This window comes from Zalophus californianus, chromosome 7 (genome assembly GCF_009762305.2).
Source record: "Zalophus californianus isolate mZalCal1 chromosome 7, mZalCal1.pri.v2, whole genome shotgun sequence".
Classification (NCBI taxonomy): domain Eukaryota; kingdom Metazoa; phylum Chordata; class Mammalia; order Carnivora; family Otariidae; genus Zalophus; species Zalophus californianus.
The window spans coordinates 19,500,822-19,527,786 of NC_045601.1; the positions used below are offsets into that span (position 1 = coordinate 19,500,822).

Genomic DNA, 26,965 nt, shown 5'->3' on the forward strand with positions numbered 1-26,965 from the left:
CTTCTTGGGGGGGCAGAGAGGAGGCCTTCACCATGTCCACACTAAGGAATTTCAGAGTCACCGTGAAACGTGCGTGCACATGTGTGTGTGTGTCTTCCATTCCTCTCGTTTCCAAATGAGAGTGCTGAGAGTCTGATCCACAATTACATATGGGGTTTGTGGGAGAGCAACGGGCAAAAAAACAACAACAAAAAAGGGTGCTCCTCTGGCCAAAGACGTGAGTAAAAGCCAGGTACTATTGTTGCAGGATTGCAGGGTTCTTGTCTCATGGAGTTGAAGAATGAATTTCACTGACACAAAAGGCTGAAGTGAAGTGAAAGTGTGTTAAGTGAAGGTGAGAGCAGGAAAATAAGTTCTCTAGAGTGAGAGGGGTCCCGAATGGGTTGCCACTGGGGGCTTTTAGTGGCAGTCTTTTACTGAAAACTTGACCAGGAAGCTTGTGGCCTTGAGATTCTTGAGCCGTCTTGGTTTGTTCCCTTATCTCTTGTTCACCTCTGTCTCAGTGTCTCCACCTGCCAGTAATAGTTTTGGAGCCCAGTCAGGGGGGTCAGGGGCCTCCTATCTCTCCTGCACAGACCTTAACCACTTCCCTACTCACAGGACAGGACCTGTGTGCAGAAAGAGTTATAAGGGGATTGTGAGCAGTGACTGATTCTGTACTTTTTAATTAGTGGGGGTGAGGGATGGCACAAGTCTCCGAGGAATGTGGAAGCGAGGCTTTCAGGACGTTGAGGGGCCAGCTGCTGCCAAGATGAGGTTCCTTTTAAACCTTAAGGCACAATGGGGCACCTGGGTGGCTCAGTCGGTTAAGCATCTGCATTCAGCTCAGGTCATGATCCCAGGGTCTTGGGATCCATCTCCCGTCGGGCTTCCTGCTCTGCAGGAAGCCTGCTTCTCCCTCTCCCACTCCCCCTGCTTGTGTTCCTTCTCTCACTGTGTCTCTCTCTGTCAAATAAATAAAATCTTTAAAAAATAAACAATCATTAGGGCACAAAGGAGTTCCTTGAGGAAGGTCACACTCTGCATGTTTCAGGGATCTATCCGTGGGCTGCAAGCCGTAAGGAGATTTTAATTTAAGTTACATTTCTTTTGCCTCTGTTTCCCACATCACTATTAACAGTTTGGAATATTCTTTGTTTAATTGCATGAACATGATGAGCTCCCTGGTTGCTTTAGTGGTATATAAATTTAATATCCTATTTGGAAAAATGAAGCTGTCTTGACTAGGCTATGATACATATCTTCTGTGAACACTGCAGAATACCATTGTTGACAACCTGCCGTCTGGTATCATCACAGGCTCTTAGGGGTGTGAATCTTTTTTCAGGTCCTATAAACTGTATTTTTCAATATTTTCACTTGAAGACCAATCTGATACATTTTGGAAAATGATCATAAGCATTGCTTTAGACCCATTTTAACATCAGCCTAATAGCCCACATAATGGGGAACAGTGTATTCAATTATAATCTACTGAAAGCCTACTCTGTGAGGTTTTGTGCTATGATTTGTGGGTGATTAAAATGCATAATATATGACAATTACAATATAGTCCTTGTGCTCAAGGAGAATATAACCCATTATACAACAGAGTGTTGAAATCTTTACACAAAGTATTAGAAATGGTCTTAATGTGACAAGCTAGTTAAACAGTAGTGACACAACAGAAGAAATAAAGCTTATCAGACACATTTGAAGCATCCAGGTTCCTGAAGACCAAGAGTTACTGAAATCTGCAAGTGGTATAGGAGCATCTCATGAGGAATTTTAACTTCCCTTCAGGACATTTTTTTGGTCATATCTGCAAACCATAAATGAAACTCCAGATTTCCCCCTGCTTTCTTCCTCTTTGTGTTTATAGAGCCAGAGATGATTTAAATGTTCGTAAATGAAAAGCAAGAGTAAATACAAGCAGTCTGTATGAATCATAAATTGGAAAGCAGCTTTTGAATTCAAGTTAATCATTTTATTTTTTTATTTTTTTAAGATTTTATTTGTTCATTTGAGAGAGAGGGAGGGAGGGAGGGAGAGGGAGCACGAGAAAGGGAGGAGGAGCAGACCCCACACAGAACACAGAGCCTGACACGGGGCTCGATCCCAGGACCCCAGGATCATGACCTGAGCCAAAGGTAGATGCTTAACTGACTGAGCCACCCAGGCATCCTCAAGTTGACCATTTTAAAAGCTATTTCCAACGGAGTCTTATTTTAATAGTTAATGGCTTCAGATGATTTGCTACAGAAATGATGGTCTTAGGCAAAACTTTAATGTCGGCCAAAGGTTGTTTTTCACACATTACGGTGTAAAATATGCCAGCTTTGGGCACCTGCTACTCCAGAAGCAACTAAAGTTAAAAATGGGCTAAGTTCATGAAAAAATACAAGAAAACTTCAAAATTCCTTCAGAAAAAAATACACAGCAAAATTTTGTATTATATTATTAATTGTATAACAATATAATCAGTAATTCTATCATTAATCAAATAGTTATTGGTGAGGTTGTATCTAATATGATTTTGGCCATTAGCACAAGTTTAATCTTCCAGTTGAAAACAGCATGAAAATTTTTTATTCAAACCTGTAAAATATTATAGAGATGTTAACCAACTGAGCCCAGTTTCACCAGTGAGCTATATTGATTTATATTATTTAGCAGTTTATTAACTAATAAGTCTTTACTGTGTAACATATTATTTTGGAATCTTTTTCACAAAGGCAAACATCATTTTTTAATGAATTTTCTTTGTATCTGTATAAATATATCAACCACCCACAGCTGAATGTGGAATGAAAGAGATACCCATGTGCCATCTGAATTGGTGATTCTGAAATCAATGGTTTGATGAACATTGAAAATAAAGGGTGTCATTATATTATATTCCAGATGGAAAAGGATTTACAGATTAGGTAAGTGTATTTTTATAATTAATAAAATGTATTAAAAGTGCCTGGTTTATTTGGATAAACTTAGATTTTTTAGTTATGGATTAAAATTATTATACAATGGTAAGTTGTTATGTAGGTTCACTTAAAAAATAAACCATACTGTGTGTTGATGCTGCCATCTGTACCCATACCAAAAAGAAGGATGTTTAGCCTAAGCGCATGCAAAGCCTTCAAGGTATAATGCAACTATTCCATGAAAACACACCTGTGGTTAGAAACTATTTTATCTAAATTAAGAGGAATAGAATTTGTTTTATAATTGATTAGACAAAAAATGTTGTACCTGCTTAAAACAAAGTTCCTTCATAATGTTAATTTCAGAAATGGGAAGGTCATTGAAACTTTTATTAATCTGTTATTAAGAATCCCACTTGGGATATGGCCCAGGGCACACAGTTTCTTCTCTGAGGCAAATTCCATTACTATATGGCTCTTCTTGCCACTTCTCCCTCTACTTTTCTATTTTCCAAGAGGCAGTGGATACAAGGGCTTCATTGGAATGAGACAGAGACACAAGATAAACATGAGAATTTCATGCCACATGCTTCTAATGTTTGAAAATAGTCTATATAAAACAGAGGGCTCAGAGACTAGAAGTCACTGTTTTTTGTTTTTGAAAATTTGGTTTCTATTTTTTAAAAGATTTTACTTATTTTAGAGAGAGAGCGTGCACACAAGTGGGAGAAGGGGCAAAGGGAGAGGGAGAGAGAGAGAATCTCAAGCAGATTCCACACTGAGCACGGAGCCCAACGCGGGGCTCTATCTCACAACCCTGAGATCACGACCTGAGCCAAAACCAAAAATCAGACTCTTAAATGACTGAGCCACACAGGCGCCCTGAAAACTTGATTTCTAAAAGCCAGTTAAAAGTTTAGTGAGGTTCTCAGCAATTTTCTGATTCATTTAAATGAAGACTGTCCTTTGTTACATTTCAGAAAACACTTTAGTGGACACTTGAATTTTGCAAAAAGGAAAGCGAAAATCCTATTCTTCAGTGGAGGTGTTAGAGACACTGAGGTGTTAAATTGCTCTTATAATGATGATAATGATGTCTCATTATCATCAGAGTTGTACCCTGGGGATTATTACTCAGAAGCCAGACTGTGACTGCAGAAGAGAAACTTATTTTCTCTGCTCTTACAAGAGCCCCTGAGAGGGCGCCTGAGTGGCTCAGTTGGTTAAGCGACTGCCTTCGGCTCAGGTCATGATCCTGGAGTCCCTGGATCGAGTCCACATCGGGCTCCCTGCTCCACAGAGAGTCTGCTTCTCCCTCTGACCCTCCCCCCTCTCATGTGCTCTCTCTCTCATTCTCTCTGTCTCAAATAAATAAATAAAATCTTTAAAAAAAAAAAACAAAAAAAAAAACAAGAGCCCCTGAGAAAGGGTGTGGAGAGTTGACCTTGAAATACTTGGGAGGGTGCAAAGAGGTAGATGATAAGAGACAAAGGAGAAAGAAACTGAACGAGAAGCCATACATTTGTCAAAGATGATGTAGTCACTCCAAGCATTTATACAGTAATATTTATAGTATCTTCTTACAAAATATTTTTATTTTATTTTTCCTTTATTTTAAAGGTCAAGCACTACATTTCTTTTTTATTTATTAGAAAATACTTCATTAAGTCTACCATCTTGTTACCTTTTTTCTGTTCTTACCAGTTTTTCTTGTACAGAAAAGATCTAGAAACAAAGCAAATATCCGTCACAGGAGAATTAGCTGATTCAGTGACAATGTATTTGTGCCATGAAATATTTCACAGTAATTAAAAAGAATGAATTCCTTTTGTGTCAAAAGAGATTTTGTATTGTTTGGTGAGAAAAATCAAGACACAATAAAGAATGTATAATGAAATGCCATTTTGTAAAATAGGTCATGATATAAAATATGATGTATGATTATATTAGATGAGTGAAAAACATGGAAATATTTACACTAGGTTGTTATGTATTATTTTGTGGGGTTGGGAGATCACAGGGTGATGAAGGAAAGTTTAGGCAAAGAATAATAGAGGAAAAGTGCATGTGTTTGCATATTTGAGTAAAATTACATATATATGTGTATATATAACTAAACATTTTAATAATAAGATTTAATAATAAGATTTAAGTACATGGGGGCACCTGGGTGGCTCGGTCCTTAAGCATCTGCCTTCGGCTCAGGTCATGATCCCAGGGTCCTGGGATTGAGCCCCACATCAGGCTCCCTGTTCAGTAGGAAGCCTGCTTCTCCCTCTCCCACTCCCTCTGCTGTGTTCCCTCTCTCGCTGTGTATCTCTCTGTCAAATAAATAAAATCTTAAAAAAAAAAAGATGTAAGTACATGAAAAAAGGAAAATCACCCATCAAAGTGGAACAACTTTGACTGATTAAAAAATACCTTTGGAGTTTTCATCTGAGGAAGCCATGAACTAGAAGTGTGCTTTTGGGAGAAGCCCATTTCCGGTCATGTGCCTCAGTTAATCCACGGCAGTTTTTTAAAACTGGCGACCAAGAACATGCTCTGTGACTTACAAAAACACGGTGCTGGGACTGATGACAAGGGATGCATTTGCAGTCACAGTCTCTATGTCTGGGTGACCTGACTGAGTGTTAGGTAGGATTCAGAGTTCAAAAACCTGTATTGAGCTTAACCCACAACAGCTCTCGCCCAGTGAAGGACACAAATCTGAAGCATATTTTAAAAATATCTTAAAGTCTTTACAGTTAGAAACAAAATTTCCTCTAAGAACCATAGCTGTTTTTCTCATTGTTCAATGTCTTCAAATGCAATCTTGTTAGCCCATTCATGATCTTGTTTTACTGTTTACCAAAAATACAGCAATTCAGAGGGAGACACATCAATGTTACTGCATTTTAAATATTTTGAGGCACTTTTTATTGAAATTGGAAAAATTGAAACTCTAATGACTACTCGAGTTATAGTTTTTTGAGAGAAACCAACAAATGAACATTAAAACGCAGGAACTCATTTTAAGAAGGAAAACCTAATACCTTATCAGTAGGGAATGTTATAGATCACACACAAAAAAAGGAAGGAAGGAAGGAAGGGAGGGAGGGAGGGAGGAAGGAGGAAGGAAGGAAGGAAGGAAGGAAGGAAGGAAGGAAGAAGAAAAGGGAAAAAAAAAAAAGAAAGAGAAAATAAGAGGTTTCCTCTCCAGAAGAAGGTGGTGAGTATTGGGCAACGCTGGTTACTTTTTCTTTCCTTTCTTTTTTTTCTGTGTGTCTGGAGACAGCGTCTTCTTCTCTGGCTCCACCGGACTTGTTTCTTCCTCCCTAGCCAGAGCTTCTAATCTTAGACGCTCAGCTTCCAGCAACTTGTTTCTATACTCTTCCCTGATATCAAAGATCTTCTGTCGGGCTTCATCTAAAGAGTCCTATTCCAAAACAAAATCCCAAGCAATTAAAATCTACTGATAAAGGCTTATGGTCCCAGAAAGAAATTAAAAAAAAAAAAGCAATCCCTTGATCCCTTCCTCATGCCAATAAGATTCCTGTGGCAAATGACTGAAGAGAGATGTAGGGAAAAAATATTAGGTTATGGTCTCAAATGTTTATCAATACATGAAACATGAGAGAGCAACAAAGGGTACATGAGATTTTAACAAAATGGTAAATAAAAGCATTACTAAGAGAAAGAGAGAGAAAGGGAAGAGATAGGCATGAGTTCAAATATAAGCTCTGGGAAACATGCAGCTCAGTGCGTTTCTAACCATAATTGTGCTCAGTAAGTTACTAGTTCCCCACATTGTACTAGACCTGAGGAAATGTGTCTGACCTGTACTTGAAGCAGTTCACTGCTTATCTTTGTTAGTGTCAGTTTGGCTTTTGTTCAAGAACACCAAGCTAAATCCGAGATCACCTCTTGGTCCAATTCTTACTTACCCCTACCCTCTCCTCCTGGATCAACTGATTCACTTGGTTTTCTGGACCTCATACCCCATTGGCTTTTCTTCTACTTCACTAGCTGCTCCTCGTCAGTTGCCTCTGCTAATTTCTCCTCTTCTCCTTCATCTCTTAACGAGGAAATGGCCATGTCTTAGATCTTAGACCTCTTTCCTTAGTGATTTCATCTAACCCCATGGCTTTAAATTCCATTTCTATACTGATGAGGGTCCCCCAATTTTTTAATCTAGAGCCCAGATCTCTCTCCTAAATTCCAGAACCATATATCTAACTTCTTTCAATATCGCCCACATGACTGTAATAGATATGTAAGAATGCTTTTCTCCGATACAATAGAAATATCCAAAAATGTCCCAAATTGAAATCTTTGTCTTTCCTTTCCAGCCATCAGATCTGATGGCAACTCAACCCTATCAATTGTTTAGCCAAAAACCTTAGAGCATTTCTTGACTCTTTACTTTGTCTTATACCAACAATCCATCAGGAAATCCTGATTCTACTTTCAAAATATATATAACTATAGTTAAATTATAGTTTATATTTTCAAAAAGAAGCGTAATTTTCAAAACTTAATGTCAGTTCCAGGCAACATTCTAAAAATATTCACAAATAAAGCAGTGATATAACTTAAGTGCCAATGTAACTTTCCTAAGAAACTTTGGCTTTCTTGTTTCATTTGCATTTCTGACAGAATGGGCACAGTTATGGTTCAACCTGTTGATTGTTTCCTGTTTCAAAAATGATATAATTTAAAAAAAGGATTAATGAAGTGATGCTAGCCAGAAGAGAAGTATTCAGAAATGACGGTTTTTGTCTTCATTGCTGAATTCTTCGAGAAATTTTCTGTGGTTTTGCAACTTGCATGATTGTGGTGGAGATTATGGCAGAGATTAAGCTTTTGGTGAGAGAAAAGTCCTGTATCCACCACAATAAAATTGGCTTCACTAAACCGATTGTACAAGATGAGAGTAGTACCGTATTAAAAAGAGAGAGAGAGAGAGAGAGAGAGTCATCTGAAGGATTTAGTGTAAAGTTAAATTTAATATATGTCAGTAATCTCTTGAGGATTGGTATCTTTTTCTCCCATCTGGTAAGAAATGGTGGGTACGGATAATGTTTCTATTAAGGGAGACTCAACCAAAACTAAGGTGTTTGTGCTTCACACTTAAAGAATGAGATCCGAATTAAAAAACCATCCCCATTAATATTTCTTCCCTATCACCTTCCCATCTACTGCATTTGCTTGTCTGTTAAACAAAGAAAAAACATGACTGGAAATAACGAAATTCCCTTTTGTCTTATAATATTGTAACTTAAAGTATTTTCTACACGATGAATTAATCTACATAATTTTAATATTCACCCAGCTCTCTTCACACATATTTTGTTGTTGTCTTCTCTCTCTTTCCTCCCATTTTTGTGGATAGATCCTCAATACTGCATTATGGAAGGGTTTAAGGAAGTAAGTGAAATTCAATGTGTTTCACCAGTCCTCCATCTTTTCTGAGAAGTTGGGAACTAAATGCTTTCAAGACTTCTTTCCACCCAGGTCCTATATGATTCTATGATATCTTTTTAACATTATAAGAGAATGTGTCAACTGTAATCTGTATGTTGAGACTCACCCGCATCTCCCCATACATCTCCAGGATTTTATCTTTTACTTTAAGCTGTTCCTCTTGGTCAATGTCTCGAATGCTGAGGACTCTGGTCCTATACTGACGGAACTGATGAACCTCCTCTGCCTTTTGCATTGCCTGCTGCTGGTTCAATTCCTCTGTTTGTAGCACAGGGTCGTTGTCTATCATTTTTCTATAAAAACATCAAAAGAGATGCATAAATCATTTTGGAATGCTGGAATGAACTTTACTTTAGAATTCAAATAATTTAAAATCATATGGACAGTGTAGTGGTCTGAATCCAATCAAATGTTAGGAATAGAAAGGATAAACTATTATTTTTCGATGAGCTATGCTCCATTTATTAAGTCACTAATATTTTAGGAAAAAATTCTAGGAAAATACCAGTAAAAATCAGATGCTTCATCTGATGAGGTGTTCATGGAATTGGTGTTGGAAAGTATGAGAATATTTTTTAATTATGCAGTTAAATAATGTTGAAAATATTTTCAAACATAAATATGCTTGAGTAACTATCTCTCTCTGTTAATCTTGTCTAGTTCTTGATAAAATTGAACCTACTTAAATAATGCCAGCAGGCGTAGTGGGAATTTTCTGCAGCTCAGGTCACCTTAATCAGCTTACAAATTAAATCTTTACAGGAAATATTCAAATGCTTTTATGATTGACTTAATAAAACATTTGCTAAATTTGAGATGTAAAATCATGTACTCCTAAAAATTTGAATACACTGAAGTATATTAAGCATTTCAGTTCAAATTTTGAGTTGTTTAGCAACTTATTAATGTATCAAAAATTCTATGAACACAGATGTCCGCCTTAATCATGTTTATTAAAACTTACCGTTCATACTGAGTTAAATTTACACATGCTAGTGCTTTTCGAATAAGTCGTGGAGACGTTTCCAAAATTGTTAGGGATCGTGAATGAGGCCCTGTTAAAAAAATAAGTCTTAGACTTTGAAAAAAGAATGAACACTGACTACATGGCTGTTGTAGCTTATTTTAATTAAAAATAATATCTTCTGTTAAAAAAAACAACCATTGCTTGGACTTGTCTAATTTAATATGATTTTAATGTGATTCAATTTACTTTATTAAATATAATTATATATATAAATATATATATTTAATATGACTCAATTTACTTTATTAAATATAATTATATTTCATATTTATCCTCTAGCTGGTGTACTATACTTAGAGTTACATGAAGGAGATGGCAAAGTGAATATACTCTATAAGAAGAGTAACAGAATGTTACTGTGATGGTAGTTAAATGAAGATGGAGACAAGAAAAGTCATACTGTATTTCATTATAAACAAATTAAATGACCCAATATTTAAAACACTTCGTCTAGGGGTAAAAGCCATCATAAGCGCTATGGGGGGTGGGATATAAAAATATTTAAGACATAGTAATCTACTTTAAGAAACTTGTAGATCCAGTGGAGTAGGCAATATATAGCAGGTAAACACTGAAAACCAAGTTAGCAGGAAATTTCTACTCCCTAAACTCATTTGAACCCACAAGAACAAACTTAAAAAAGAGACTTTAGAGTCTATGATGTTAAGCACTCAGGCTTTCCAGGACATTTAATCTCCTTTTAAAAAAATTACTGGAGTACAAAATGTCATCAAATTCACCCATTTTAAAAATGTAATTCAGTGCTTTTTCGTATGTTTACAGAGTTGTGCGACCAGCACCCAAATCCAGTCTCAAAACATTTCTATTCTCCACCTAAAATCTCCTGTGCCTTTTACAGCCCTTCTCCATTCCCATCACAAACCCCGGGTAGCCATCGATGCACCTTGTCTTCTATAGCTTTGTCTTTCTTGGACATTCCATGTAACTAAGAATGGTAAAATGACATCTAACTTTTTAAGAAACTGTCAAATCATAGTGTTTTGATTATCATTAGCTTCATAATAAATTCTGAAAACATGAAGTAAAGATCCTCCCCCTTGGTTCTTTATCAAAACCAGGTCTTTTGCATTTCCAAGTAACTTTTGGGATCAGGTTGCTAAATTCTATAAAATGTCTAACCAGAATCTTGATAGAGATTATACTGAATTTATAGATCAATTTGGGGAGAAATGCCACCTGACCATATTGAGTCTTCTAGTCCAAAGCATGGACTGCCTCCTTCTTTCTTTAGATTTTTAAAAACCTCCTTTAGTGACGTTTTGTAGTTTTCAGTATACAGGTCTTGCACTTTCATTAAATTTATTTCCATACATTTATTACTGACATTACTGTGAATGAAACGGTCTTAATTTCCTTTTTTAATCGTTCATTGATACTATGTAGAAATGAAAGTAATTTTTGTATATTAATCTTGTATACTGTACTTTTTATTTAGTTATATGCCTTCAGAGTTTTAACATGTTTTTTAATTAATTGTTTTTCAGTTTATTAGTGCTTTTTGGGAGAGGCTATGTCAGGTCCTCACTTTGCCATCAAGATGTCTCATGCCCCATGGACTATTTAATCTTGCTTTTTACATGTGGTTGTGATAGCCTCCAACAATATTGAAAAGTGCTTAATTTATAACAACTTGTTAAAAGTGATCACTCATTCAGAAATAAAATCTAATATAAACCTTTAAAAAACATTTTAAACATGATATACAAATTAATTTTTCATTTTTTTGAAAATACATGAAGAAATGGTACATGTGAAAAAACAGAATATCCCAACTCAACTCTGTGATGAAAACATAAATTCAACCACGTCTTTCATTTTATAACAGAAAACGTTCCTGAAGAATTGACACTTTACAATATGTTTTTTAGAAACCAGTAGCCAATAACTTTTCTTTTTTCATTGTGATGACTATGGAATCTTAGATTTCTAAAGTTCATTTGCTTTTCTTCTGAACATACCTACCTATGCTGGCTATATTTTTGGCATTTCAAACATGAGACTGGAAAGAAAATACTTACTGATTAATTAGATAGTTGTGTTTACTTGCCTCCTGCCAAATAACATATATTTAAACAGAAGAGGGTGTGGGAAAGGGGCAGAGAAGTTTAACCTTCATGTCCTGCTACTAAACTCTGTTGTGTTAGAATAGGGTGTGAGTGTATTATGACAGCCTTGTTCCTCTAGAATAGTGCAGCCTAAAATGTGTGTTTGTGTGCGTGTGCTCATGGACATGTGTGTGTACCATCCTACCGTCTGCAAAGTGGTCCTCTATGGGATAAGTTCTGAAAATAAGAATATGCATTTAGAAATATCTTTAAAGCCATTGGTCATTACTGGGCTCGTTTTATTACATTTTACAGAAGTTTCCACTTCCAACAGTCTAAGGGAGAAAACTTACTTCATCAGAGGTAGTCTGAAAATCGCTGTTCAAGGCATAGTGATTGTGAAGGCTTGGGAAAAGATGTGGGAATAAAGACAAAGATCACCTGCAACATTTGGAAAAGGCATTTTGTAGAGGCTCCCAGAGATAAAGGGGAAGTGAAAAGCAATGTTTAGATTCTTGAACTTGACCTGGCTTTGGTATTGAGGAAGAATACTTAGGTGTGAAACCCATAATGGTATCATTTACATCTGCCCTCTGGTACTATGAAGGAAATTGTTCTAAGTTACCTATTATATGAAAATAGGAAGTAGCAAGAATAAGGTAGGGTTTTTTCATTTTGTTTTTAAAGATTTTATTAATTTATTAGAGAGAGAGAGCATGAGTAGGGTGAAGGGCAGAGGGAGAAGCAGACTCCTCACTGAGCAAGGAGCCAGATGTGGGACTCCATCCTGGGACCCTGGGATCATGACCTGAGCCGAAGGCAGATGCTTAACCAAACGAGCCACCCAGGTGCCCAAGAGTAACGCAGTTTTCTGGGAATCACAAATATTTATTGGAATATAGAGACCAGATCATGCAAAGCTCTCCCAGGGTCTGTGATCTTTTATGCGTGATGCTTCTCCAGGAGCAAGGGCCAATATGGGGCACCAACAGCCAAGGTGGGAGCAAAGCATGGAGTTCCAGAGAAGAGCTGGACAACCAGACCCACAGGTCTCAAGCAGGATTCCTTCTACATCCCCAGTACCTGGGGTCCATGGCCATGTTTCAGTGCTGTAGGATGTCCTGGAAACCCAACAGCACACCTCTTCTTGGAGGGAGAAGGGGTCAACTTTTCTTGAGATTGTGGGATTGAATTTATATTTTATATGTAATATATTTTTTGTATTATTATATTATACATATATTATTTATATTAAATAAAAAATGATAATAAAACACACAAAAAAACAAAAACAAAAACACATTTCAGAACGTGTTGGAGACATTTTTGCTTGAGGACAGGCCACTTTGGCCTCAGTCCTCCATTCTCACTCACGTTTACCTTTCCTCCCTGTTTCCTGCCCCCCTCCTTTCCATCCCAAAGTACACCCTTTCACAGTGCTGTGAACTTTAATAGAAAAATGTGAAAACCGAAGGCCAAAAATGTGAAGAAATGAAGAGCAGGAGAGCTGACACGGAAGCGGTCCCTCCCAATACTGGTCTGGGGCTCTGCGCAAAAAAGGAAATCTGCACCGTGACTGAGGGGACACACGACCAGAGGGTGGAGTGAAGAGTCATGATTGTGTTCCATTTTCGCAACTTAAAAAAATTACCTTGTTAGCATATAAATAAACAGGTCAACCTCCGAGTGTAATTAGATTTTCATTTCACATGTCTTTAACCAGGTGTGGGGAGAAGTTTGTGTGCCGTTAGAGATCACAACCCGTGGAATGGAAAAGAACTAGGATTAGAGTCCTGATTCACACCACACTGTTTCCTCTTCCTGCCCTCGCGCGAGGCATCTATCAATCACTTACATTCTGAGGCAGAGATAGCGGCATATGCTTTGTCTAGTTCACAGAGGCCCCAGTGAGATAATACAGATGCAAAACCACTCTACAAATGAAATATTAATACAGAATGATAGACGTTATTCTAAATAAGTTGTAATGTTACGTCATGTATGTCATTATTTATTAAATGAGTGCTTACGTTCAAAATATTGGCTCAAAAATGGAATCTTTTGTTACTGTAGTAAAAGAGCCCTTTGAATTTTGGAATTTTCCTCTTCCCTGTGGAAATCCTTCAGGGACATGTTTTAGCCATAAACAGTTTTTAAATTTAAAAATTCTGACTGGTTTAAAATTTTGAGAAAAGAAACATTGTTGGTGTTTCCGAGGATGCCTCCTTCCAAAATATTTTTCTTTCTTGCCTGGGTTCTGAACAAGTAGAGAAATAAGTAGTACGACTTTTACTACTGATATAAGTATAATTGGAGAATGTAGCTCCATGTGAGAGGCAAACAGGCCTCGGTCACAGAACTCGACAGCCTGCTGACCCCTGCTGTCCCCCTCACTATCACAGGTAGTGCCTGCAACTCACGGATGAGCTAGGGACTCAGGATCCCCTGTGGGCAGCCCAATTTATTGTTTCAACCACATAGGACACTTAGTCCCTTAGCAACAGAGAGTCCAGGAGCTGCTCAGGGGAAATCCTTCCTCAGGGAAGCCAGCACAGAAAAGACATTTCTCTGTAAAAACTTCCATGGAGATTTATGTTCATTTTAGTGAACAAATACGAATCCCCATTATATGAAAATGAACCAAATCCATGTGGTTTGTGCACCACTGAAAACTCCTCTCCTCCAAAATTTTAGAATACGAATATTTAAAATTTGTTATAAAAGGTAAAAAGAAAATATATCATGTAGCCTGTGACAGATAAAACAAAAAGGATCTGCATTTGGCAGCAATGGCACATGCCGTCGTTGCAATTTTATCTTTAGTGTTTGTAGACACAGAGAAGTGTGCAAAAATACACCTGCTACGGTTTGGTTTTGTTTTTTGTTTTTTGGTCCACTTCTATCTTTAAGATAGCTACTGTGCAATGAGGTCCTTGAGCAAGATTATCAACTCTGATAAGCAAAATGAAGACCTATGAATCCCAAATACACATTTTTCTGTGCTATAACCCGAGGCATCGCATGTGTTTGTTGGTGTCTTTTCCAGAATTTTTATTTCCAAGTACATATTTTTCTTACAAATGAGAATACTACTTACTGATCTCCTTTCGCACACTCTGCTCCTCCTTCCCTGCTGGGGACATTCCTCCACTTTCGCTGTTCCCTGACTTGGACAGATCCTTCAAGCCCTTGCCCATTTGCCACTTCTTCCACAGCATACTCCCCAATGGTATGACATCTTTACTCTCGGAACTCATGGAACCCTTTGTGTCCGACTCTTTTGTGGCACTTGAGGACATTTCAACTACAACATGACATGTGTGTTACTGAAGACAAACTTGCATTCTATAAAATCATATGCAGAAAGTAACGAAGGCATGTGGGAGCCAGGTTTGGAGCCTACTGGAAAGCTTTTGCAAACCAGAGCACTAGCAAAAACAATCTTTGGTAGCCTCAGATATCATTGTGGATGGCCCAGACCACCAGTGTGTCTGGAAGCGCCTCAGGATATGAACACATCACATAAAAATAGAGGCTTTGGGGTGGTGAGACACCACAAATGGAAATGGGATCTCTGAACCACTGGGGCCCCTGGTAGGGTGGGCCCTGGAGGAGATTCAACCTGCCTTGTGTGAGAAATGTATGTGAATGGGGTTCTCCTGTCTGAAGAGGGAGGCTGTGTCTCGGCACTTGCCTTAAATTTTCTTAAAATAGAGCTGAAAAGAGCTCTTGCTTGTGAAGTTGCAAAGCTGGAAAGTTTTTCCTTAATGCTATAATTCTACTCCCACTGTTCTAGATCTCTATGCCTGGGGGGGGGCGGGGGAAACTGTGTAAAACCTACCACAACTTCCACATTATGTAAACATTTCCCCCCCCATTTATCAATTGCAGATAATTTAATTAATGTTATATTCTGCTTTGAATAAAAGGTGATAATAGGTCAGTGCTTGAAAGCATGGAGAAATGTTGAAATAAATACGTTTTAAGATACTATTAAAATTGATGTACCCTTAGAGCAAAATGGATCAAGAAAAAAGAAATTAAAATGAAAATAATTCCAGGAAGTTTAACTTAGATAAAATAGACAAATTTCTTATAAAACACACTTTACTAATCTGACACAAGAAGAGTTAGAACAGCTTAATAGTGAGGAATGGAAAGTATATACTGTATGAGTCCAGATATATGAAGTTCAAGAACAGGCAAAATGAAAAGAGGGTAATAGAGGTCAGACTAGTAGTTACCTTGAGGGAGAAAATGGCTGAGGGAAGGGGAATGAGGAAGACTTTGGAGTTAAGTGTTTTAGATCTTGATCCGAATGGTGGTTCCTGAGTGTATACATATGTAAAAATTTGTCAAGCTGTACAATGAATATTTGTGTCTTTATTGCATGAATGTTGTAGGACAAGGTCAGCCTCCTGTGAGCCTTGTTCTCCACTAGGCCTTGTCCTTGGCTTGTGAATTCCAGCTTTAGCAAAGAATCCCGCTGGACTAATTTATCAAGAATCACCACTCATGCTTTGATATCCAATCCAGCTCCTCTCTCCCTTTCCCTCCATACCTAGCCAAGTTTTCTGGGTAACTCTCCACCCACCCCCTGCCTAGTCGCTACAAAGCCCCACTCGTCCCTGCAGTATTCAAAGTTGAATTCAACCTCTCTCTCTCCTACTGCAATAGTCTTGACTCCTTCTGCAATAGTCTTGAATAGTGTCCCTTGCCATTTTTAACAAGTGTCCAGTGCAACAATTTTCTTTTGCATATAACTGTACATTTCTAAAAACAATAATACAATCTAATAAAATAATAAAATTGAAAATAAAAAATGATAGAATCATAATATAACCTATTCACCTTTGTGTTCTTAATATGACATTAGACTTTAACACTTAGAAAAGTGAGTACTTTAGGAGTTGGAAATATTTCAAATCCCGACTCTTTCACTTTTTAGGTATGTGACTTAGGAAGAGTTTTGTGACTCTGAGCATTGGTCTCTTTATCTGTAAAATAGGAATAGCAGTGTCTACCTCATAGTTGCTGTAGGTTAAAAGGAGATAAGCAAAAAGTGCTGTGAAGAGTACCCAACCCAGGAAACAAAATCAGGGTGATATTTGTTGTTTATACTCTTTATATGAAAAGTTAAGGGGCATTATCTTTATAAAAAGCATTGAATTGCATTCCTAAAGACATAAACATGGAAAAGTATGATTGGGGATGTTAATGCCTTCGGCCTACCCGGGGATCCCAGGGAGGTTATAGATGGGGGCACTCAAGGGTTAGTGACAAGGTGCTCTGGGGTCATGGAGAGCTGTCTGCAAGCTGGCCTTGTCTCCAGGTATCCTCTGAACTTAGCAAATTGCAGAGCAAATTACCCTGGGCCTGTGTCCTTATTGGTAAATTGGAAACCACATTATAGATTATAGTGGATTTATGTGAGTGTTCAACGAAATAATTAGTATTTTCAGTTCTAGGCCCACAACAATCATTCAATAAAAGCAGTTAGCTTGGGGCACCTGTGTGGCTCAGTTGGTTAAGCGTCTGCCTTCGGCTCAGGTCATGATCCCGGAGTCCTGGGATCGAGCCCCTCCTTCTCTCTCTGCTCCCCTGCTCCTGCTCTCTCGCTTGCTCTCCCTCTATCTCAAATAAATAAATAAAATCTTTTTTTAAAAAAAGAAGTTAGCTTTATCTTATTGCTATTGTTTATAGTTATTGTTACTAGAAAGGTGCCAGATTAACAGTCGTGGGCCTGCCTTCAAGTTCACACACTGCTACCTTTGACTTAGGCTGCATTCTTATTTCTGGTTTCATCTTTTCTTAAACGGAGAAAACCACATCTACTTGGGGAAAAAGCAAACATCTGCTTGATAAGAAAGAAAAAAAATTCAGAATCTATTTTCCTATCCTGTAAGATGCTCTGTCTTTTAAGAGGTGCAAGGCACAGCTCCGTGCTCTCAGGCAGCTGGGGCAGGGCTCACTGACCTTCCTCCAGCACTTTGGCTTGGCTGTCAGACACAGGCATGCTTTCCGCATCTGGTATTTTCTTAATGAACCGGCTGAGGTAATGCAGGCGAGCCTGGGAAGCCTAAAGAACAAACACTGTCAACGAACGGTCCAGGCAACAACATTTAAAGAGTACATGAAAGAAGGAGGAAAGTGAGAATAAATATGGCAGTTTGAACTAGGCCAGTTCTTATTATCCAAAAACCCAAATTCTGAGCCATCCATAATTCTGACAGTTATTTTTGAGAACTAATGAAGAAGCAGTCCTAAAACGAATACACAAGGCATGCAGCCTTAGATCCAGTTGCTCCTGAACCTTTTTCATCTGGCTTAATAACCCTGAGTTGGAACATGAAACTCATATGAGTAATAATGGATCATTATAGCAATGATTCTTACATAAAATATAGTAGGGAGGGAGACCTGAAGGATGTATATTCCACAAGGGGCAGCACAGGCTTTTTATCCACATGTTCAAAGTACATAAGAGCACATATTAAACGTGTTTATGCTTCCATACTTGGGAGTTGAGGACAGACATGGATACCATGACCACGCTACGGGAAAGAACGAGCGAACCCACAGTCTGGGCCAATAAGTGGCACCATTATGAGCTTCACTTCTGAGAGTCATCTGGTATCAGTCATCTGCACAACATTTCACAATGTGTTCAAATGTGGTCTTAACAGGTAGTTAGTGAGTGTCTAACAAAATTCCAGATACCGTTACTAAAGGAAAGACTATGCACTTTCACCAACATGGCTCCCACTTCAGACCAATGCCTAGGAATGGAAAGTGAAAGAACAACTTTTCAAACTCAAGTGACCTTGATAGCTCTTCCTGGCTCGGTCATCTCCCAGGCTTGCTTCATGGCTCGGATTTCATCTGCTCGTTCTGTATCTTTTCTCACTTCAAAAAATTCTGCTTCATTGTGTTCAGTGACCAACCTCAAAATCCAGTAGGGTTTATTTGGGTCTTCTTGTTGAGGGTGAACAGTGGGTATCTGATAAATAAAATAAAAACCTTTGGGTCAGGCGTTTTCCTCTATTCAAAAGGGTCTGGATTTTATCCCATGATCCATCATTTCACTAAGTATTGACCCAGGAGAAATGAAAACACATTTTCACAAAAATAGTTGGACAAAAAATTCATTACAGCCTTATAAGAGCCAAAAAAAGGGAAACATTATAAATGTCTATCAACTGATGAATAGATAAACAAAGTAGCATCTATCCATATCATTGAACACTACTTGACATTAAAAAGTAATGAACTATTGATGTATAGCACAATGCGGGTGGATTGTACAGGTAGACGTCATACTGAGATAAAGAAGCCAAGCACAAAAGAATACATCTTGTGTGACTCATTTGTATGAAATTCCAGACCAGGCAACACAGCCACCTGGGCTGGGGTGTGAACATGATACAAACCATTGCAAAGAGGTTTGAGAGCATCTCCAAGCTCATGGAAATGATCTATACTTTATACCTTGATAGAGATGTAGATTACAGAGTGAATGCACTAGTCAGAATTCATTGAATTGTAAAATTAAGATCACTGCATTTCCCTATGGGCAAATTTTATCTAAAACTGTAAACAACAACAACAAAAAAGAAAATTCTAAATTACATTTAGGGTTACGTTGCACCTCTTTACAAAAATGAGGGTAGGAATAGTTGACCATGTCCAGCTGTGGATATACTGGATATATACTCATTATGAAAGTTAACATTTTGATATCTTCTAGGATTATTTTCATTTTTTTAAATTTTTTTAAAGATTTTATTTATTTATTTGACACTGAGACAGAGCACACACAAGCAGGGGGAACAGCAGAGGGAGAAGGAGAAGCAGGCTTCCCGCTGAGCAGGGAAACTGATGCAGGGCTCCATCCCAGGACCCCAGGATCATGACCTGAGCCAAAGGCAGACGCTTTACTGACTGAGACACCCAGGTGCCCCTATTTTCATTTTTATGAGCCATAGGCTGGGAGCAGATTGACTTAGGACTTGAAAGATCTAGATAAGCGAGGCTCATTGGTGACAATCTGGTAGGGAGAGAGGTTTGAATCTAATGTGGTTACTAACACTTTACCTATGACTGAGATAATGTCAATTATCCATGTTAAATAATGCAGATGGGGAAGCAGGGATCGGTGGGGCCACTGAATAATGTTCTTGTGGGCAGTTTGGTTTCAATTTGGTTACCAAAAAGATCTCCTTGCTTTCTACAATATTCCCCTAATATTCTGATGAGAACTTAAATCTTACAATTGGAAATTCTTTCATTTCTTTCTTTTACAACACAGTACAAAAGATTTTATCATCTCTTATACTGCTTGATAATTGAGTTTATCAGAAACTTCCCTGGGATCAGGAAAGGGAGTATGATGGACTAGGTGTGGGGCCACGTGTAAGAGTTTATGGATTGAGTTAAGCTTATTTGTTTTAAATTTTAATAATTTATTTTGTTGATGATAAGAATATTTTCTCAGTGCATTCAAATAATTGATTTAATAACACTACATGATAAACCAGAGCTACATCTAGAAAACACAGCATTATCTTGAAGTTTCAAGGGAAACAAAGTGGTTGATTGAAACTTCACCTATGTTTTTAAGCCAAACAATGTTAAAATAACTTAATTTTATTTTTTTCTAAAGATTTTATTTATTCATTCAAGAGAGAGAAAGACAGAGAGAGCACACAAGCAGAGGGATAGGCAGAGGGAGAGGGAGAAGCAGACTCCCTGCTGAGACGGCCAGGATCCCGATATGGGATATGGGGCTCGATCCCAGGACCTGGAGATCATGACCTGAGCTGAAGGCAGATGCTTAATCATCTAGCCACTCAGATGCCCCAAAATAACCTAATTTTAAATAGAAAACTGCATCTGGTCCTTTCAAATGTAATAATCCCTTGATAGAGAAACTTCTCTTTTTCTGCATCCATTTAGATATTACAATAAAAGGCAGCATTTGGATTGTAAATTGCAGCTAGTGTTGGGAAAATTTTGTTCTCATAGGTATTTTGAGTTCAGTGTTTTTAAATAATCTGAATTTGAGTATCTTTAGGCCTATGCTTGCACTCCTCAGCTCTTGCCCCCACATCCTCTTCTTTACCCCTAATCATTGTAATTACCTAACTGGCCCTGAGGGAATTTGGAATCTTGACCTCTGGGCTGTAGATAGAGTCCCAGCCTCCTAATGAGGCTTAAAGGCCCTCCTCCTTCTGACCCTTACTTACCCCTCCAGCCCCATCTCTCAAACTTTAATGCTAGAAGAAAAACGAAACAAAAAACGACAAACAAAACAAAACAAACAAACAAAAACCCAGAAAAACAAAACACAGAGATTGTGTTCATTTTCACCTTACAATGTCTTTGCTCATTGACTCAGGTCTGGATTTGGCTCCTCTAAGAGAAAGAAGTTCAAGTACCTCTTCTTCCCACCACTTCACATGCAATATCTAACATTAAAACTCTGTTTACCTTCAGTTTACCTTTTTTTTTCTAGTTTTTAATTCTGTCATTTGCATAACTGCTGAGTGTTGTGGAAGCTGTTGTCTCAGTTTTGTGGGTAATGTGACGTTTGTGTAAATGTGCTGCAGTTTACCGTGCATAAACAACCCATGAGCTTTTAGATTTTTTATCCATAGTTTCAAGCAGATACATAGCACCTGGTTTGCATGTAAACATTGAACTATACAACTTGTAGAAATTTAGTAATGAACTCCCTTCAGTCTCCTCCATTAGACTACAAGTTCTTTGAAGGTAGGGACTGAATAATATTATTATTAGAAGCCCAAGGCCCAGGGATGCCTGGGTGGCTCAGCTAAGTGTCTGCCTTCGGCTCAGGTCATGATCCCAGGGTCCTGGGATCAAGTCCCACATCTGGCTCCCTGCTCAGAAGGGCGTCTGCTTCTCCCTCTACCTGCTTCTCCTTCTGCCTGTGTGCTCTCTCTGACAAGTACATAAAATCTTAAAAAAAAAAAAAAAAAAAAGGAAGAAGAAGACCAAGTCCCAAAAGCAGTGTCTTAAAAGTTTGATTAATGATTTTTGATACTAAACTAGGAAAAGCAGCTTGCAGAAGGTATCCAAGGAATGTCCTTAAGGTTATCTAGATGGTTGCTAGAATCAAGGAAATGGAATTTTTCAGTTTTGTCCTCAGGAGAGATAGACAAGCGGAGACCCAGTGAATGTACATTTATTAAATGACTCCAATAAGAAAAAGTACCCCACCCACCTGAGGCTCAAAGCGAGGGGCTTGTTTTTCTTTGGCTGTCTTGTCTTTCTCCGAAGACTTTTCTTTGCCTTTTCTTGTTGTTTTGGAAGTTCCTGAAGATTTTTGCCCCTCACTGATAGTATGGGAATCTGGGCTTCCCAAAGTAACTAATTCCTCGTGTTTCTCTCCGTGAGCTAGCGAGACATAAAAATGGAAACCAGTGAATCATAACAATAAAATCATGGCAAGCAGGAAAAGGAGAGCAAGTCAGGAAAAAAGTTGTTATTTTAAGAGGTTTGGATTTCTTTTCTTTTTTGTAAAAAATATTTTATAAAGATCTGTGTGACTCTCTTTTACAAAACTGAGAGATAATCCACGTACCACACACCATTGAAGCGTAGAAATCAGTAGGTTTGATATATTTGTAAGGTTATGCAAAAATTATCACCATCTAATTTGTTTCCAGTCTGGATGCTTTCAGTACATTTTTTGCTTAATTTCCTTGGCCAGGATCTCCACTACAGTACTGTATTTGTTTATCTCTGCTATAATATGTTATTCTCTTCCCTCTGCTTGCTTGAAGGAGGATGTGAAGGGTTTTTTGCTTTATGTTCTATTCATTCTTTCAAACAACTACATATCCAAGAGGCAGAGGAACAGATAACATTTGTTGAATCCCTACTATGTTTCTTTCTTTTCTTTTTTAATTCTCAAAGCACCCCAACAGCGCAGATTCAAGAATTTGCTGATATTCCCCCAACTGTTGGGAGTTGAATTAGCATTCAAACATGAGTTCAAAGGACATGTCAGCCCCTTTCGAAACTGGAGTCTGTAAGTCATCCCATTAGCAAAGTAAATAGTAATTGTCAAGAATCAGTGAATTTAGCAACCGTAAGATTAAATGCTGTTTTACAATTTTTTAGCAACATGAGATGATTGTTTCATAATTTCACTAGCTTTTTGTCTGCCAGAGATTGACATGCCAAATCTTTTTGTGTCCTGTTTTGACACTATGGTTAGAAAGAAATGAATGAACATTAAATAATTATCTCTGGGGGGTGTGGGAATGGGGTAACTGAGTGATGGGCATTAAGGAGGGCACATGGTGTAATGAGCACTGGGTATAATATAAGACTGATGAATCACTGAACTCTACCTCTGAAACTAATAATACACTCTATGTTAATTAATGAATTTAAATTTAAAAATAAATAAATAAATAGTTAAAACAAAAAGAATCAGTTCTTATTGATGGCTTAGTGCCAGTTATTAGCTACTCTCAAATTAGGGCAGATCATCCTGCGTGACTGCAAAGGGACTGTAAGTACCACAACTTTACAAGGGGGCAACTTTACAAGGGGGCAACTTGTCTTTCTGCCAACAATTTCAGTTGCTGAGTAGTGTTGCGCTGGGGAAAATTCTTTGGTCATATAATCAAATGACTTGGAGGTGCATCTTGGATCAGCCACTGAATAGGTTCACTTTGGCAGGTTTATTACATTCTTTTGATTTTGTTTTCATCTCTAATGGAGATGTTAATACCATGCCCAGGGGGCTTACAAAGAAACTATATGGGGCATTTAAAATAGGACCGTACCTGGTATCATACACACTGGGTTTTTAAGATATTAACAAATGTCAGCTGAAATTGAATCTCAAACTGCCCCAGTAAGTATTTCTGGGGCTCTCTTTTTCTTACTACCCGTAGGTCTTAGAGCTTGAATCATAGATGTAGGTGTCTTTGATTCCCTTCAAATTAACATATTCTAATATTCAAGTTTACTCCTGTGAGCACACAGTACAGTGTCAGGCATATAGCAGGGACACACCACCCTCTTCCATTACATTATGAATATATAAAATAAAATAATAAAATAATTTGCCTATTCTTTAATGGCATACAGTATAGTAACTTTCTCTCCCATGAATTGCAAGTTCTCTAAAGGCCAAAACATCATTCTATACCTCATTTTGATCCCTAATTTCACCTACTATAATTCTGAACTCGTAGTGTGTATTCATGATCAGATTGTAAAACTTTATAAGGAAACTGTGTGTGTTGAGAGCATACATATCAATAAGGTGTAAGAATAAATATCCTACTAATTCAGAACCTGTGAAAAACATGACCTCACATTGTATATTATGTAATTAGAAGAATTCTAGAGTAAATGACCACTGAAATAAACTAATATACGCCTTGCAGAGAAGAAATGCTCAGGCAGTATCTGTTGATGAAATGAACTTGAAAAGACCCTTAGCATTATGACTTTAGTCTTACATTACCTTATATTTATGTAGAGTACAGTAGACAGGTATCCTCAGTGGATAATAAGACATAAAAATTACAGAAATGTATTTTTTATGATTAAAATTCAGGGTTTAGATTTATGTATCCAGGAACTAAAAACTGGCTGGGATTTGAACATTAAGATAATTTCTAAACTAGAGTACTTGCTCAGGATAAGGTACACATTTACCAAGTGTAATTGTACTTGGTAAATGTAAATAGGAAAATCTTTAGATGATAGATGATAAATAGATGATAGATAGATAGATAATCTCATCATGTTTGGTTTCTTCAAAGACCTTGAATTGGAAACACCATGCATACATTGTGCCTAAGAAAGAACAATATATTATTAATTAGAGTTAAGAAAATAGTGTTATAGTCCTGCTAATAAAATTGGGTGGGACTTAGGTCCCTGGATGGCTCAGTCGTTAAGCGTCTGCCTTCGGCTCAGGTCATGATCCCAGGGTCCTGGGATCGAGCGCCACATCAGCCTCCCTGCTCAGCGAGAAGTCTGCTTCTCCCTCTCACACTCCCCCTGCTTGTGTTCCCTCTCTCACTGTTTCTCTCTCTGTCAAAATAAAATAAAATAAAATCTTTAAAAATAAATAAATAAATAAATAAAATTGGGTGGAACTTGAAAACAAAGACGTCTGAGAATGATAAACAAAGTTCATATGTGTCTTTGCAAATAGACTAGAACCTGAAAGGTGCAGGCCGGTAACGTAAAAATGTAACATGCTGGCAAAAAAAGATTAAAATAACAACACAACTAATTATATATGAAGGTAGATGATATCACAAAGTGTTACCTGCTCTAGATCCTCCAATTTCCATTTCCTTAAGAAAAAGTCACCTGTCTCAGCAAGCAATTTTTACTAAAGCTTAGGTATTAAAATATACTAAAGGTGGCACTGTTGTCTCATGTTAACTAGTGGACAAGCTTCCCAAAAATTTATAACCGAAATATTCTGAGTTGAACATAGTTATATTTCAGAACTTACTTTTTATCATGGGTTATAAAGATGTGAATTTTTAGAAAAGAATTATACATTTTATTTCTCATAGAAATTAATGTTGAATTTAAATGACTAAATTTGGTGATATTTCTATTGAATTCAGGATGTACATAAAATTTTAAATTAGGATACCAATATACTAATGAAATAACCACTTGATTAATTTCTTCTGGATCTAAAGTATTTATAATTGAAAAAGTAAGCTAAGTTAATAACTGAAGACATTAGGGGGCACGTGGGTGGCTCAGTCAGTTAAGCATCTGCCTTTGGCTTGGGTCATGATCCCAGGGTCCTGGGATTGAGCCCTCTGCCTCTCCCCTGCCCCCCAGCTTGTGCTCTCTCTCTTGCTCACTCTCCCTCTCCCAAATAAATAAATAATCTTTAAAAAATTTTTGAAGATATTAGTAACAATTTTTCTAAAATACGTCATACCTGGGGCACCTGGGTGGCTCAGTCAGTTAAGCGGCTGCCTTCAGCTCAGGTCATGATCCCAGGGTCCTGGGATCCAGCCCCGCATCGGGCTCCCTGCTCAGTGGGAAGCCTGCTTCTCCCTCTGCCTCTCCACCCCCCCAACCCCCCAGCTTGTGCTCTCTCTCTTGCTCGCTCTAATAAATAAAAAAATCTTTTAAAAAATAAAGTAAAATATATCATATCCTTTAAATTGAAGTTTGTAGGTCTTGAGCTGTAAATATAATTGACACATATAAGTTGACATATCGATATGTTTTCATTTAAATAAACTGGCTGCCTAAAAGTCCACATTTATAAACATGATACTGATTACTCTGAATTAGAAAGCTGCTTAACTTTCATAAGACTGGCCAAAGTATGCTTTCAAATAGAAAAAATTTCCTAGTTCGTTTTAAATACAATTCAATTCTGAATTTATTTGCTGGCTGCTTTCAGCAGCAAATGTATGATACAATGCAACATGTAATTTAATTTTAGTAGCTGCTCATTCACACATAAAATTGTCAAATGTGATGTCAGAAAAAGAAGATGCAATTATACTGAGAGACTTCTTTTCCAGTTGGGTACATAATACTGAGAATACCATTTTTGTGAGGACTCCTAGGTTCTAGGAAGTTTACATACATTATCTTGAAACTTCACAACAACCTTGAAAGATAGGAGTTATTATTCTAATTTCTCAGGTGATAAATAACCCAGGTTCAGATAACCTAAGGCATTTTAGTTGCTATGCTATATATTAATTTTTTATTGTTATGTTAATCACCATACATTACATCATTAGTTCTTGTTGTAGTGTTCCATGATTCATTGTTTGTGCATAACACCCAGTGCTCCACACAGAATGTGCCCTCCTTAATACCCATCACCAGGCTACCCCATCCCCCCACCCCCTCCCCTCTAGAACCTTCATTTTGTTTTTCAGAGTCCATCGTCTCTCATGGTTCGTCTCCCCCTCCAACTTACTCCCCTTCATTCGTCCCCTCCTGCTATCTTCTTTTTTTTTCTTAACATATATTGCATTATTTGTTTCAGAAGTACAGATCTGTGATTCCACAGTGTTGCCCAATTCACAGCGCTCACCATAGCACATACCCTCCCCAATGTCTATCACCCAGACACCCCATCCCTCCCACCCCCCACCACTCCAGAAACCCTCAGTTTGTTTTCTGAGATTAAGAATTCCTCATATCAGTGAGGTAATATGATACATGTCTTCTCTGATTGACTTATTTCACTCAGCATAACACCCTCCAGTTCCATCCACGTCGTTGCAAATGGCAAGATCTAATTCCTTTTGATGGCTGCATAATATTCCATTGTATATATATGCCACTTCTTCTTTATCCATTCATCTGTCGATGGACATCGTGGCTCTTTCCACAGTTTGGCTATTGTGGACATTGCTGCTATAAACATTGGGGTGCACGTACCCCTTCGGATCCCTATATTTGTATCTTTGTGGTAAATACCCAGTAGTGCAATTGCTAGATCGTATACTAGC

The 26,965-nt window shown here is 37.7% G+C and overlaps 1 protein-coding gene across 5 annotated transcripts in view; it reads right to left on the reverse strand.

Annotated features, from left to right (window-relative positions):
* Positions 1 to 5,816: 5,816 nt before the first annotated feature.
* ADGB (androglobin) overlaps positions 5,817 to 26,965 on the reverse strand; it is a 159,176-nt gene continuing 138,027 nt past the window's right edge. For 4 of the 5 annotated variants that reach the window (XM_027603366.2, XM_027603363.2, XM_027603364.2 and 1 more), the window contains 7 exons: positions 21,703 to 21,875; positions 18,283 to 18,459; positions 17,436 to 17,538; positions 14,557 to 14,763; positions 9,331 to 9,421; positions 8,473 to 8,659; positions 5,817 to 6,318 (listed from right to left, as the gene is read on the reverse strand). In XM_027603366.2, coding sequence (XP_027459167.2) covers positions 6,133 to 6,318; positions 8,473 to 8,659; positions 9,331 to 9,421; positions 14,557 to 14,763; positions 17,436 to 17,538; positions 18,283 to 18,459; positions 21,703 to 21,875 — 1,124 coding nt within the window. In that variant the 3' untranslated portion in view covers positions 5,817 to 6,132. The remainder of the gene's footprint in view (positions 6,319 to 8,472; positions 8,660 to 9,330; positions 9,422 to 14,556; positions 14,764 to 17,435; positions 17,539 to 18,282; positions 18,460 to 21,702; positions 21,876 to 26,965) is intronic. The other variant, XM_027603365.2, reaches the window with a different exon arrangement.